This window comes from Giraffa tippelskirchi, chromosome 11, assembly GCF_054371585.1.
Source record: "Giraffa tippelskirchi isolate mGirTip1 chromosome 11, T2T-mGirTip1v1.2.pri, whole genome shotgun sequence".
NCBI lineage: Eukaryota > Metazoa > Chordata > Mammalia > Artiodactyla > Giraffidae > Giraffa > Giraffa tippelskirchi.
Genome location: NC_137285.1, coordinates 83,113,802 through 83,128,890, shown reverse-complemented (window position 1 = coordinate 83,128,890; position 15,089 = coordinate 83,113,802). Strand labels below are relative to the sequence as shown.

Below are 15,089 nucleotides of genomic sequence, written 5' to 3'. Positions count from 1 at the left end.
AGTAAACGGGGCTGTGACTTCAGGATCAAGTAAGTGCTGTGACTTCAGGATCAAGTAAGTTTCGTTTCAATTTCCAGATTCAAAGTCTTAAAGGAACCTTTGGATAAGTAAGCAAAGTAAATTGTTTCATATATTTCATTTCTTTAAAGGGTATCTATAATTTTTAAATGTTCCTTATAAAGACAAAACTATTTTGTTCAGGCCATAAATTGAGAACTTATAAAATTTCATTTAAATTATATATTTTGGAATTAAATAAAAATGGGAAATATTCTTCAAATTCAGAAGTTGTTTCCTGAAGAGTCCTATCATTAAGATTTAAATGTCTAAAAATCTAAGTGCTTTACAGTCATCCCTCAGGACCTGAAGGATACTGGCTCCAGCAGCCCCCAAGTTTACCAAAATCTGCAGATGCTCAAGCCCCATAGTTGGCCCTCCATATCCACAGGTCCTGTTATCCATGGATGCAGGGTCCATAGATATAGAGCGTTGATTGCATATTTACTGAAAACAAATCTGCCTATAAGCAGAACCACACAGTTCAAGCCCATGTTGTTCAAGGACTGACTGTACTTATAATACATTTAATATTAAAACACCATTCATAGTGTCATAACACTGTCAGGATGCTCAATTCCAATAATTCAGTGATTCTAATACTTGACCCAGTATTCCAGGAAAATGATCCTTATCAGACATTTAACTGAAGAATTGTTTTCCACGATTATATCAGTGTTTCACAAAGCTGTACATAGTGATTTCATGAACAAATAAGAACAGCAATCTTTCTCAGTCCTTTAACCAAAAAAAAAATGCAAAAAACATAAAATTATTTAAAATGCTATTCTCCCTAAGTAATCACTACTGTAATCACTCATTAAATAAATTCACCACCAAAAATCAACCTTTACCTTAAATCCCAATAGAAATGTCCTTATTATGGAAAAGCAACCTATTTACTTTTCTCCACTCATATAATAAAACTAGGAATTAACATTCCTGAAGCTGTGATTTGACTGTAAATGTGGACACGGTTTCCATTATCACTGGGATATTGGATGGTTTGAAGGGGAATGTAAAAACAGCCCTGCTGCTAGTCCAAAAAGACGCCTTTTGTGTGAATTAGAAAAAAGGCTGTCCTGTCTTCAAGAAACGTCACTGCCAATGGTCAGAGAATTGTGATAATTAGCAGTGTAATTTGTACCGATCGATGTAAATGGTACCCTTGAGTTGTGCACAGTTACACCCAGAGTTCTCCCATGAGTACTTATTCTCTTTTTTCTAGTATATATTTTAACTAAATCCACAACGTCAGAGCTAAGGTTCTCATATAACCAAAAAGAAGGGGAATTGGGATGGAGTGGTCCTCAACGAAACCCCAAATCACAAAATGATAGTTAAAAAGATCACATATATGTCACAAACAACAATAATGATGATATACAGCTTCAATAATGGTCTTAATTTTCTCATAAGGCTACCTGATTTTGAGACCATTAATATATGAAACTTGCTCTTTCTAATATAAATGGAATTTTAAACTGATAGAATACAGAAAACGTAAAATTCACATTAAGAGTATACATGTGATGCTGATTTATACTTATTGACAATACTATTTAATGGTTAGAAAACAAAATAACAACACAATAATCTTTCCAACTGTAAACTTTTCAGATAAAGAATATGCATAATATGTTGGCAACTTTCACAGAAAACCACAGCTGAACTTCCCCAATATCCAGAAATGTATTTTATTAGCTGCATCAGAAATTACCCAAGAAGTCAAGGCCAATAAATATTCTTTCTGATTGTGCAGAGATGAATATATGAGCTATACCATGAGCAGAGTACATTGCCAAATATTAAGATTGTTTAAAACCTCTAAAATTCCACAAATTCCTGGTATGACAGACTTCTAAAATTCAAGAATTAAAATCTACAAAAATAAATACCACTCTTGACACTCAACGGACATCTTCACTTTAAGGCCTTTGTCACAAATCTGAATCTTTATTGTTCTGAAATAAATGTTATAAACATAACTCAAAACAAAAACTTCAATATTCAGTCTCAGAAGAGGTGTGGCTCAATGCCCATAACATGTAACAAGAAAACTTCCTTTAAAAAAAAAAGGAAACAAAAAGTACTATGAGAAGTCTTTCATATGAATGAAAATGCACCCCTTAGGTTTTTTTTTTTCCCCTTATCTCATTAGCCTGTACACACGTCAGGATCAAAAGGTTTGCATTTTCTTCACAATACTTCTTGCTATGATGCTTGACGAACTTTATGCCACTCAACAAATTCATCAAGAAGAACAGGCCCTAGAAATAAAAGAAACAATTTTTATTAGAACTCAGTGAACTTATCTCTTAAACTAAATAAAACAAACTCACCACAAACACTATGGTGACGATGGGGCACTGACCTTTCCCTTCCTTCCAGACTCCCTTCTACTTAATAGGTGCTTTCTTGGACTTTTTAAAAATAAATAAATAAATAAATAAGGGACTTTCCCCAGTGGATATTTGTAGAAATCACGTTCTCAAGATTTAAATGTTTCTAATGGAATATTACTCAGCCATTAAAAAAATACATTTGAATCGGTTCTACTGAGATGGATGAAACTGGAGCCCATTATACAGAGTGAAGTAAGCCAGAAAGAAAAACACCAATACAGTATACTAATACATATATATGGAATTTGAAAGATGGTAACGATAACCCTATATGCGAGACAGAATAAGAGACACAGATGCATAGAACAATCTTATGGACTCTGAGGGAGAAGGTGAGGGTGGGACGTTCTGGGAGAATAGCATTGAAACATGTATATTATCATATGTGAAATAGAACACCATTCCATGTTCAATGCATGAGACAAATGTTCAGGGCCGGGGCAATGGGATGACGCAGAGGGATGGGATGGGGAGGGAGGTGGGTGGGGGGTCCAGGAAGGGGAACACATGTAAACCCATGGCTGATTCATGTCAATGTATGGCAAAAACTATTACAATATTGTAAAGTAATTAGCCCCCAACTAAAATAAATAAATTTATAAAAAAAAAAAAAAGATTTAAGTGTTTCATGAACTCTCTGATAACTCAGTCAATATTAACCTCTCCCTTTTTCTAACTGCCCACGGCTTTCTGCCAATTAATTACTAAAAAATCTGAAAAGTGTTTACCATAGTATTTCTTGTCACCTCACCAAGAAGTGTATAAGTTTACTGAAGGTGTGGTCATATACTGTTCCAGGTACAGGACCTACTATAAATCTGAACACAAAGCAAGTACCTCATAAATATCAACACCTGCCTTAAGAACTACTGTAAAAATATATTTTTATAATGCAGGGAGTTCAAATTTATTTACTTACATAAGTTCAGATAGGCAATTTAAACGAGCTCACTGTTTATTGTTTGGAAATGTAGGGAAAACTCATTGCCATAAAGAAATATGCTTGCCCTATTCTTCTTTTTTTTTTTTTAAATAAATTTATTTATTTTAGTTGGGGGCTAATTACTTTACAATATTGTAGTAGTTTTTGCCATACATTGACATGAATCAGCCATGGGTTTACATGCGTTCCTTCTTAAAAACCCTCTGGTGATCTCACTTTTTCTCTTGCTCTTAATGGATATTTCTCTACTGTAAGAAAAACAGGAGACTAGCATAATAATAAAAGACAACGGAAAAGCAACCTAGATGTTGTCATACTGCAGATCAGCACACCAGAAAGCAAGTCCAACACGAGCCACTACTTGGCTCCAACCTAATTTCTATAGAAGATCACAGGAACAGTTATGTCAGATTTTCTAATTTTTCAAACACATCTAGAAGCTATATTTTCATTCAAAACCTCTCAGCTACAACGTTGACTCAAATGCACACGAAAATACACATCTACAGGCCAGACATGGTCCTTGAGCTGCCAGTTTACTGCTGTAAGGGATTATTTATAAAAATATTAAATTCTACACTATTTTGTAAGTGGAAAACAATATATATACAGGAAGACGTAAAGTTATCCTTTCTTCAATATTTTGATTCTTCAGTGTCACAAAAGTCCATTAACCTTCCCTGGTGGCTCAGTGGTAAAGAATCTGCCTGCCAATGCAGGAGACATGGGTTCAATCCCTGGGTCGGGAAGATCTCCTAGAGAAGGAAATCGCAACCCACTCCAGGATTCTTGCCTGGGAAATTCCATGGACAGAGGAGTCTGGAGAGCTATAGTCCATGGGGTCGCAAAAGAGCTCAACACGACTTAGCAACTAAACAACAATAACAATCTTTTCTATATAATGCTTTGCAACATGAAAACAACACATGTAGACAAACTTGTGTTGGGAATAAAAAACTTAACAGCTCTAGAAAATTCATTTGGCTTATCTAAATAATTCATCATGAATTCCAATACCTATTTTATGGCATCCTGGGTTTTCCACTGAAGGGGACTGACAGATATTTTAATTTGAACAATTCAAAAATCATAAATAGTTTATTAACTGTTTACTCAATAATTTCTGATGGAAGTTACTTTGATATTATTTGCCATATTGTGAATGGATATTATGATATTAAAGTTAAAGCTTTTGCCACTATAGCTGTTTTGCTTTCCTATTTTTAAAATCATGACTGCACTTTTCTTACATAGTAAAATGCCAGGAAACACAGGAATAAAGCAGAGTTTTAGCTTCTAGCTGCAAAAAAATTTTGCTATAGTGCTCTGCTACCAAGTAATTGAAAATATTTCATTTACCAGCACAGATTTTATAATGGTGCTCAATCTGAGTTCTTTACCTTCTATAACCTGCCTCCCTCACACTTCCCACACAACTAAAACAAGAAGGTCTGTTAGGAAGTTTAAATTCTTTATGGTAATGCTACACAAATCCATGTTCTCATTTAATAGTTTTAAGAACTGTATTTTCATAGGAAAACATTGTATTAGATACTTACAAGCACCATCTTCATCATAGTTACTAAGATCAGCATGGACTGTTCTGCTGAATTCTAACACATTGTACCACTGATCTTTGTTCATAACGCGATACTTTGATTGCTGTAGAAAACGATATAAACATTTGGATTACAGAACAAGCAGTATCTATTAGGATTTGATTTCAATAAACATAGTTGTAACTTCGTTGTGATTTAGTCTTTCCTAAAACAGTTATTCCTCTTTTAATTATTTGTGTTTCTAAGAGAATTTTCAGGGTCATTTAGATGTTAACATCTTCAAATTTATTTTTTCTTTTTTTTAAATTCCTGAGGAATAACACAGCATCAAGGGCACTAACAAACAGGGTAAAACTCAATAAATTTTTAGCGATGTATACGCTGTGTAATCACCAGTGAGATCAAGCTATATAATGTTTCTTATACACAGTAAACTCCCTCCTGCTGCTTCTCATTAAATTGTTTCTTTGCATAAGGTTTACTGTTTAGCCACATTTGAAGTTGGCATTTTTCAGGCTTGGGTTCAAATCTTACTTCTGTTACTTAACTGAGTTACCTTGGGAAAGTTACTCACTGGCTAAGTGGAAATAAAACGTAATTCAAAATGGTGTTATAAAGATTTAAAAAGATAATGTTATGTTAAACACCCTCCACACAACAAACATTTGAAAATATTTAGTTCTCTCAGCAACCTTTACACGGGAATATTCTTACAAGGAATGATATTTATCTCTGTCCCCAAATTACCAATATGAGGAAGATAGGTAATGTCCATCAACCAATCTACTTTATTAGGCTAAAAGATTTAAGTGTGCACATAAGACCTTTTTATACTACTGTCTCTTATCACAAGCTTTAAACAAAACTAATCTAGGGAACTTGCTATGATAAACAATCAGTGCTATGATAAACAATCAGCTTCATGAGAAATTATTTTCAAAGCAAAAGCAACTATACTCAAGAAATGGTAAGAAGTACACCAAAATAAAAGACAAAATTTCAAAAGCAAAATAACACTACCAAAGCAAAAAATCGAAAAGAAGGACAGTATCTTCTTAGAATCACCTTGAACAACAGGTACAAGAATAAAGCCTTTCTTCTAAAAGAATACTTCCTTTATAAATTCTGCACACATTTCTCAGTCAACACTATATCTAAGTTCATTCTCATATTTGGGGACCTAAAATATTAAACTTTCTAACTGCGGTGTTGGAGAAGACTCTTGAGAGTCCCTTGGACTGGAAGGAGATCAAACCAGTCCATCCTAAAGGAGATCAATCCCAAATATTCATTGGAAGGACTGATGCTGAAGCTGAAACTCCAATACTTTGGCCGCTTGATGGGAAGAACTGACCCACTGGAAAAGACCCTGATGCTGGGAAAGATCGAAGGTAGGAGGAGAAGGGGACAACAGAGGATGTGATGGTTGGATGGCATCACAGACTCAATGGACATGAGTCTGAGCAAGCTCCGGGAGATGGTGAAAGACTGGTGAGCCTGGCGTGCTGCAGTCCATGGGGTTGCAAAGAGTCAGACACGACTAAGCAACTGAACAACAACAAGATATTAAAAGTTTATTCTAATTCTTTAGATTGAGCCTAAGCTTTAATACTAAAATTGGTTCTCTTAAACTGATTTTTTCAGTCTAATATCCTGTACAGAGAAAGAAACTTGATTTAGAAGCTTGAGATTTGTACACTAGTATCAATTCTCTCCCGAAAAATCCCAAGAAACTAATTTTACATTAAGGGCATTTGTGCTAAAATATATTTTTTGAATATTTATCTTTGGTTTTTTTTTTTGAAGGGAGAAGAGCTATGAGGCAGGGAATACACACAGCTTATGCACAAAATATATTAATGAACATGAACTCATGCCTAAATGAGATCATACAGGTATACATCTAAACAAATTTTCAACCATTTATACAGATTTTTTTAAAAGCTACAGTATTAAAAATCTTTCTGTTTTTATTCATTTAAAGGTATGTTTTTCAATCAGCTTAAGTTTTTAAATATTATTTTAAAAATAAAAACATATACATACCTCTAGGTACTGGTAAAATACTGAAAACAGTGGCCATGTCCTCCCAAGGAGAAGAGCTAACATAGACTTAGCAGTATCAATATCAAGGCTTCTCTGATCTTTATCCTAAAACAAAAGATAAAAAAGTTTTCCTAACTGTGGTTTCAAGATAATAAAAAAAATATTAAAATTGCAAACATGGAAATTCCACTTACCCTTGCAAAATCAAAGGCATATCTGTAAATATTCTTAAACGAAGAAATATCATTCAACTGTGAGCGCAAAAAGTCAAATTTGTTCTGTAACTTTTCTGTGCAGTCACACCTTAAATTAAAAAATCAAATGTTACATAATTAAGAAAATTAAATAAAAGTATCTTTGCGAGTTAGAAGGAATGCATTAAATAAAGAAGTGAGCACATTTATGAAGTTAGTTTAGGTTTAAATTCTCTGATTCACAAATTTAGAATAACTGTTGCCTTCTATCTACCAATACAATGCAAAACGGAAAAAGGGAAAAGAAAACCTGGCAATCTAGGAAAGATCACTCCAATACCTTTTCTTTAAAAAAAAAAATAACCCACAACTCAAGCAAAACCTTGAATAAAATCACAAATATTTGGTAAAAAGAAATGTACTAAGATATATGCTTTTACCACAAATACAGTTAAAATGACAGAACAAATAAAATTAATCAAGCCTCTGACACAAATTCTCAGGCACCATCTTGGTGAAAGAGACTAATCATAATTGCTTTTAAAAGTTTAGTAGGTAATCCAGAGGAAATACATTATATTAGTGATTCAGTAATAAACTCAGATTCCTACTACATTTTTAGTGAACAAAAAATCAAAGTATATCAGTGACAGCACCTAATCTTACATAAGGTACATATACAAAAGAATGCAAGCAAGTAACAGATGTTATTTCTAAAGGTATGACTGACTAAATGTAAGGCACTAAGGAGATGGACTGTTCAGAAGTATTACTGGCTTTCTGATTTTACTGGGTTGGTTCACTCCACTATTTGGCAAAAAACAAGGTGGACAAGCCTTTCACAATTAGCACAAGAGATCTCCAGCCAGGGCCCAAGATCCTGAAAATGTAACTGTGCTCTAGTTACCATTCCCAAATGCCATATCTATGCTTTAAGCACATATTATTTTATCTACTTGATATGCTGTGCCTTCTAATATTTTGTCAAAAAATTACTCATCAAAACTAACTCACACTTTGTCCTCTCTGAGATCTGACTCCCTTCAATCAAATTAGGTGTGCCATCTACTGTGACCAATAGTTTTCCATGCAAAGCTGATTCAGCACTCATGACAACACACCTAGCATTCTCAGATTTACCAAGACTGTCACCGTTCTAAATCAGCAATGTGATGTTCAGTAACTTACCATGTTATTAATGTGTAAGTATCTGAATAAATTTCTATTGCTTAACTCTTGCATTCTTAGAACAAGCCAAACTTGGTCATGTTACCTGTTTCATACACTGCTGGATATTTTGCTTTGTTCATAAAGGAGGCTGGCTGCAAATTTTATTCTTTCACATTCTCTTCACTAGTCTTGTAACAAGCTTATAGCATAAGCCTCAAAAAACCAAAATGAAAAATGGTACACTTTCTTCTGTTTTCCGGAAAAAGTTTACTCAACATTGGATTTAGGATTTGAACAAATTCAGCAGCTGAAAAACCACCTAGGCCTTTTTCCTAAGAGAAGCAAAACCTTCAAACTACTAAATCAGCATTTTAAATGGTTATTAGACTATTCAGATTTTTTATGTCTTTTTCAATCAGTTTTGGTCATTTATACACTTTTCTGATTACTTATTTCACATATAATTTTATTTAAATATGCCAATTAAAATATTTATAATATTTTCTAACATGATTATTATATATTTTTGCCTTTTCCTTGTTCTTCTTGATTACCTTGTCAGAATTTCTTAATTCTCTTAACTATCTTTTTTCTATTTTACCAGGGTTTGGACACTTTTTATCTCCTTTCTTCCTTGTTTCTTTGGGTTAATCCTTTTCTTAGATACCAGTTCATTTGGTTTTACACTCCCCCCCCTTTTAATATAATATTTAATGCTACAGACTTCCCTCTTAAGTACAATTTTAGCTTCACCCAAAGCTTTGTAAGTATTAACTGCTTTGATTATTCACTTGTAAAGAAGGCCTTTACAAGAGTGATTTCAGAGGAGCCCCAAGGATAAAACTCTTGCTAGAATAGGTTTAAAAGAGCGAATGAGGAGAAACTAGAGAAAACAAGCCTAGACAATTACTTTCAAAGAATCTGTTTCTAAAATAGAGCAGAGCAAAGAGGCAGCAGAATGCGATGGGGAAGGAAGGATGAAAGTTTGCTTTAAGAAAAAATAAGAAAAACAACCTGCTTCTAAGATGAAGTGTTGTTTCACGTCTCTCCTGTTAATTCAATTAAAAGCCCTATACATTATATACAAAACAAACATAAAAAGACTCTGAAAGAATCTGAGAAACGATCCAGTAGCATGATCCTTGGGTTTTTCTCTTGCCTCATTCTATCTCAGCTTGGAGCTGAAGGAGTCAGCAAAACAGAAATGCCAACGAGGGCAGACAAAAGATAAACAAACATACAAAAGCCTGCTCTCCCCCTCTAGCCAAAAGTAAGCAATCTGGCAAGACAGAAATCATTAAGGAAAAAAAACCAAAAAAACCCACTCTTCTCCAGTCAAACACCAAAGAGAAAACTGGCTCAACCCCCACCAATGCCAGCAAAGGCTGCATAGGGAACTGAACGGTCCACCCTCACCAGGATATGGGGATGCTTTGGGGATCAGTGGTCAAGAATTCTCCTGCCAACGCAGGAGACTAGGGTTGGATCCCTGAATTGGGAAGATCCCCTGGAGAAGGAAATGGCACCCCACTCCAGTATCCTTGCCTGGAGAATCCCATGGACAGACAGCTTGGCAGGCTACAGTCCATGGGGTCACAAAAGAGTCAGACACGACTCAGGGACTAAACAACAAGCAAAACACTAGGATATAAGCAGGCTGCCCTCTCAAATTCTGCAGTGTCAGCAGAAACTGCAAGGGGCACATGAACTCCCAGCAGGCACCAAAAAGCAGACACTCCTCCTCCACTCTGGGGAGTGTCAGAGGAGGATTTCGAGTCAAGGCTTTCTCCTTTACCCAGGAACACCAGCAGTGTCAATGGAGACAAAGTATCCGCGGAGGCCTGTCACTGCTGCTGACAGTAATGAGGACTTTCCTCCCCAGAGGACCAGGGATGCAGAGAGAGGAACTTCACTTTCTATGGGTACCTGAAACTGAGGCAAAAGCCCTCAACTCTCCTGCCCAAGTGGTATTAGAGGAAGCTAGCTGAAATAGAAGCCTCAAATAAGATCCAGACTTCCCTAACATAATAATACTCCAATCTTCCAGGTTTCAATTTAAAAAAAAAAAAATTGCCTGCCATAGCAAGAACCAAGATCTCAAACAGAAAGCAAAAGGGCAATCAATAGATGCAAACACTGAAATGATAAAGACGTTTAGAATTATTCGACTCAGATTTTAAAGCAGTTATAAAAATGCTTAGTAAGCAATCAAGAAGAAATTAAAACAAATGAAAAGATAGAAACTATCAGCAAATAAATTGAAAGTCTAAGGAAAGAAACATATAAAAGAAGAACTACAATTTTTGAATTGTAAAATACAGGGCAGACAAGCCCTAATACATCAGTAATTACATCAAATATAAGTGTTTTAAATATAACAATTATAAGATTAGAGACTGACAGAGTGGAACAACAACAAACACCCTAAACTCTACGCTGTTAGAAGAAAGTGACTTTAAATATAACAATATAGGAGGGTTGAAAGGAAAAGAATAGAAAACGATATACTGTACAAACAACTAAAAGAAATGAGAGGTGGCTAAACTAGTATCAGCTAATGCAGACTTCAGAGCAAAGAATTTATCAAAATAGAGAAGAATATTACATAATGACAAACGGTCAATCCACCAAGAAGACGGAACAATCCCAAATGTGTGCAGCAGACGAGAGCTGCAAAATATAAGGAGAAATAAACAAATTCACAATCACAGTTAGATTTCAATCTCTCTCTCTGTCTCAGCAACTGACAGAACAACACAGAACATCAGGAAACGTGCAGAATTCAACACCAACAATCAACAGGATCCAATGGACATGAAAACAACGTTCTACTCAATGGCAACAAAATACTTCTTTTCAATCCTAAACCATTAAACAAATCTTGACAGATATAAAATAATTGAAATCACACAGAATATGTTCTTTGACCACAACGAAACCAAACTAGAAAGTAAAACTTAGAAATTAAACAGCCAATTCCTAAATAGTCCATGGGAATGGAAACCAAAAAATATACTGAATTGAATGAAAATGAAAAAATGTATCAAATTTTTTTGAGATACAAAACAGTGCTAAGAGGGAAATTTATAGCACTAAATATAAATACAAACATTAAAGAAGAAAACAAGTCTCAATCAACAATCTAAGCTCCTGCCTTTGAAATCTTATCTAGATTCCAAATATAGGAGCTTAGATTATTGAAAAAGACCAGAATAAACCTATGGCAAGTAGGAAAAGTAAATAATTATCAGTATCAGGAATGAAACAAAGTGTATCATTAGACCTGCAGATATCAAAAGGATATGACTTTGATAACGTAAGAAGCAGCAGACTCAGAATCTCCCTGGTGGTCTCCAGGGCTTCCCTGCTGGCTCAGAGGTCAAGCATCCAGGTCAGCGCAGGAGACCTGGGCTCGAGCCCTGATCCGGGAAGATCCCACATGCCTCAGAGCAACTAAGCCCAAGTGCCACAATTCTAGAGCCTGGAAGCCGCAACTACTGAGCCCAGGAGCCGCACCTGCCTGGGCTCTACGTGAGAGACGCCACTGCGATGAGAGGCCCACACACCACAACCAGAGAGCAGCCCCTGCGCCTCGCACGAGAGAGAAGCCCCGGCAACAGCGAAGACCCAGCACTGCCCTAGATGGATGAATGAATAGACTAATAAAAAAAAATTTATTTTTTTAAAAGAATTCACTTTCCAATGTAGAGGAGGTGGGTTTGATCCCTGGTGAGGAAACTAAGATCCCACATGCTGCAGGGCAACTTAGCTCATGCTCTGCAACAAGAGAAGCCCCCACGCACCACAACAGAGACCCAACATAGCCAAAAAACAACAGGTGACATGAACCAATATTTGAATTATGGAACTATTAAACTACTAAATAAACTGAATTCAAAAGTTAGAAACATCTATAAAAGAAATATACAGGTTCAGGTGGTTTTACTGGAGAATTTCACCATCTTTGAAGATCAATTCTACAACCTCCTTCAAAAAATAAAGTATAAGCAAAAACTTTCCAATTTATTTTATAAAGCCAGTATCACCTTTACACTAAAATCAAAAACAATTAAAAAAAAATCATCACAAGGAAAAAAAACTTACAGCTATATATACTGATGGATGTTAATGACTTACTATGGTGATAGTATTGCAGCGATCAAACCCATGTCACCTGTGTCTCCTGCATAGCAGATGGATTCTTTACCCACTGAGCTACCTGGGAAGCCCTTAATTTTGTAATATATACAAATATTGAATCCTTATGTTTTACATCTGAAGCTAATATAACATTTTATGTCAATTATAACTCAATAAATAAGAAAATGAAAATAAAGTTACAGACCAATATCCCTCATGAATCCGTAACAAAATATTTGCAAACAGAAATTAAGCAATATATAAAAATAATTATATACCATGATCAAGTGGGATTTATTCCAAGTATGCAAGACTGATTCAGTATTCACAAAAAAATCAACATAACACATTAGTGGGCTAAAAACAGAGAAGCCACATGACTATATGATTTAATGCAGAAAAAGTGGATTTAAAGTATTTAATATCTACTCACCTTAAAACCCACAAAAAATAGAAACAGAGAACTTCCTCAACTTGATAAAAAAAAAGGAAAAACCTACCAACAACCTACCAGTAACAGTACTTAATGGTGAAAAACTGATACCTTTATCTCTAACATGGGGAACCAAAATAGGATGTCCACGGTCACCACACTTACTCAACACAGCAGCAGACATTCTAGTCGATGCAATATGTCAAGGAAAGGAAATAAAAGATGTACAGACCAGAAAGACATAAAACTGCCCCTATTTTGTGTCATAATCATATGACACAACTGTCCATGTGGAAAACCCAAACAACACACACAAAACAAATCTTAGAATAAGTATATTCAGCAAGGTCACAGGATACAGGACATACAAAAATCAATTCTATTTCTATATATTAATAATGAACATATGGATGCTAAAATTAAACATACAATATTTATAGTGAGCAAAATAAAGATGAAATATTTAGGTTTAATTCTTACAATACATGTACAGGACGTCCATGTTTTACAAAGAAATGATGAAAGAAACCAAGCACCTAAGTAAATGAAGACTATCTATCTTGGAAGAGTCAAGATGTCAATTCTCAAATTCACATGCACTTTAACAAGAATCTCAGAAAGATTTTTTGTAAATATGTAAGATTATTCTAAAATTTTGGGGAAAGCAAAGAGACTGTAGTTGCAGGACATCCCTGCTGATCCAGGGGTTAAGACTCCATTCCCAGCATAGGTTTCACTCTGGCCAGGGAACTAAGATTCCACACGCCACACAGTGTGACCAAGAAAGAAAAAGGAGGTTAAAAGAAACTGTAGTAGCTAAAAAAACATTTGAGAAAAGATGAATCAGGCTACCTGATTTCAAGCCTGAGTACACAGTTACAGCAATGCAGACTGTGTGGTCGCGGAAGATCAACAAAACAGAACAGGGAACCCAGAACAGACCACACAAGTGAGTCCAGGTGCTTTCTGATGAAGGTAAAAGCAATTCAATAGCAGAAAGTTTCTGCACCAAATGGCAGTGGTGCAAAGGGACATCCACAGATAAAGAAACCAAAAATCAAGTCTCATACCTTTGATGGCAATCAATTCAAAATGCATTACTGATTTAAAATAAAACGTTAAAATATGAAACTTCTAGGAAAAAAAATTAGGAAAAATCCTCAGGATCTATGGCTAGGCAAAGAATTCTTAGACTTGACACTAAAAACACATAAGAAAGAAAAAACTAATAAACCGGACATTATTAAAATTTAAAACTTTTACTCTGTGTAAGTCCTTGTAAGAGAATAAAAACACAAGCTACAGACACAGAGAAAATATTTTCAAACCACATATTCAATGAAGGACTTAAATCTAGAATACAAAACACACACTCAAAACTTGCAGTTAAAAAAAATTGATCCACTATGGCTCTTGCTGCTGCTGCTGCTTCTAAGTTGCTCAGTCAGGTCCGACTCAGTGTGACTCCATGGACTGCAGCCCACTAGGCTCCTCTGTCCATGGGATCATCCAGGCAAGAGTACTGGAGTGGGGTGCCATTGCCTTCTCCGACTATCGCTCTTAGCTTTTTTCTATTTTCCTCAGATACGGTAGGTCACCATTTTATTCACACCCATCTCCTTTGCAGTTTTACTGAGTTTTAAATCTTTTATATATTTCACTTTTAGAAATTTAATTATCTGAAATCTGATCATCTGAGACATCTGAGACAATTCTTTTATTAATACACATTAAATGTAGTTATTTTATACTGAGATTGTAGTAATTCAAAATACTAGGCTTAAAGAGCCTTATTTTGAAGTTTAAGATGTTTCCCAACTTATTGAGTGATTTCTGATTGTTAATGATCACTAAACTTTTCTCTGAAGAAATTGAGGCTTCTGTTTAAAATGCTTTCCTGTACGGAAGAACTGCTTCCACTAAACACGTGGGAGTCCTAATTACCTGAGACAATACTAAAATGCATTTTTGGATTGTGTCTACATCCTCATGGCAAAAAGCCCTTTTTTGACAATGCCTCTCAGCTTGCAGGATCTCAGTTCCCAACCAGCGAATGAACCCAGCCAGAGCCATGAAAGTGAAAGTCTCGAAATCCTAACCAACAGGGAACTCCCTAAAAAGCACTTTTAGTTAGGAATTCTC

The 15,089-nt window shown here is 35.3% G+C and overlaps 1 protein-coding gene across 3 annotated transcripts in view; it reads right to left on the bottom strand.

Annotated features, from left to right (window-relative positions):
- Positions 1–1,990: 1,990 nt before the first annotated feature.
- Positions 1,991–15,089, bottom strand: part of DCUN1D5 (defective in cullin neddylation 1 domain containing 5) — a 28,505-nt gene continuing 15,406 nt past the window's right edge. For all 3 annotated transcript variants that reach the window (XM_081541774.1, XM_081541775.1, XM_081541776.1), the window contains 4 exons: positions 7,205–7,313; positions 7,011–7,115; positions 4,965–5,067; positions 1,991–2,327 (listed from right to left, as the gene is read on the bottom strand). In XM_081541774.1, coding sequence (XP_081397900.1) covers positions 2,272–2,327; positions 4,965–5,067; positions 7,011–7,115; positions 7,205–7,313 — 373 coding nt within the window. In that variant the 3' untranslated portion in view covers positions 1,991–2,271. The remainder of the gene's footprint in view (positions 2,328–4,964; positions 5,068–7,010; positions 7,116–7,204; positions 7,314–15,089) is intronic.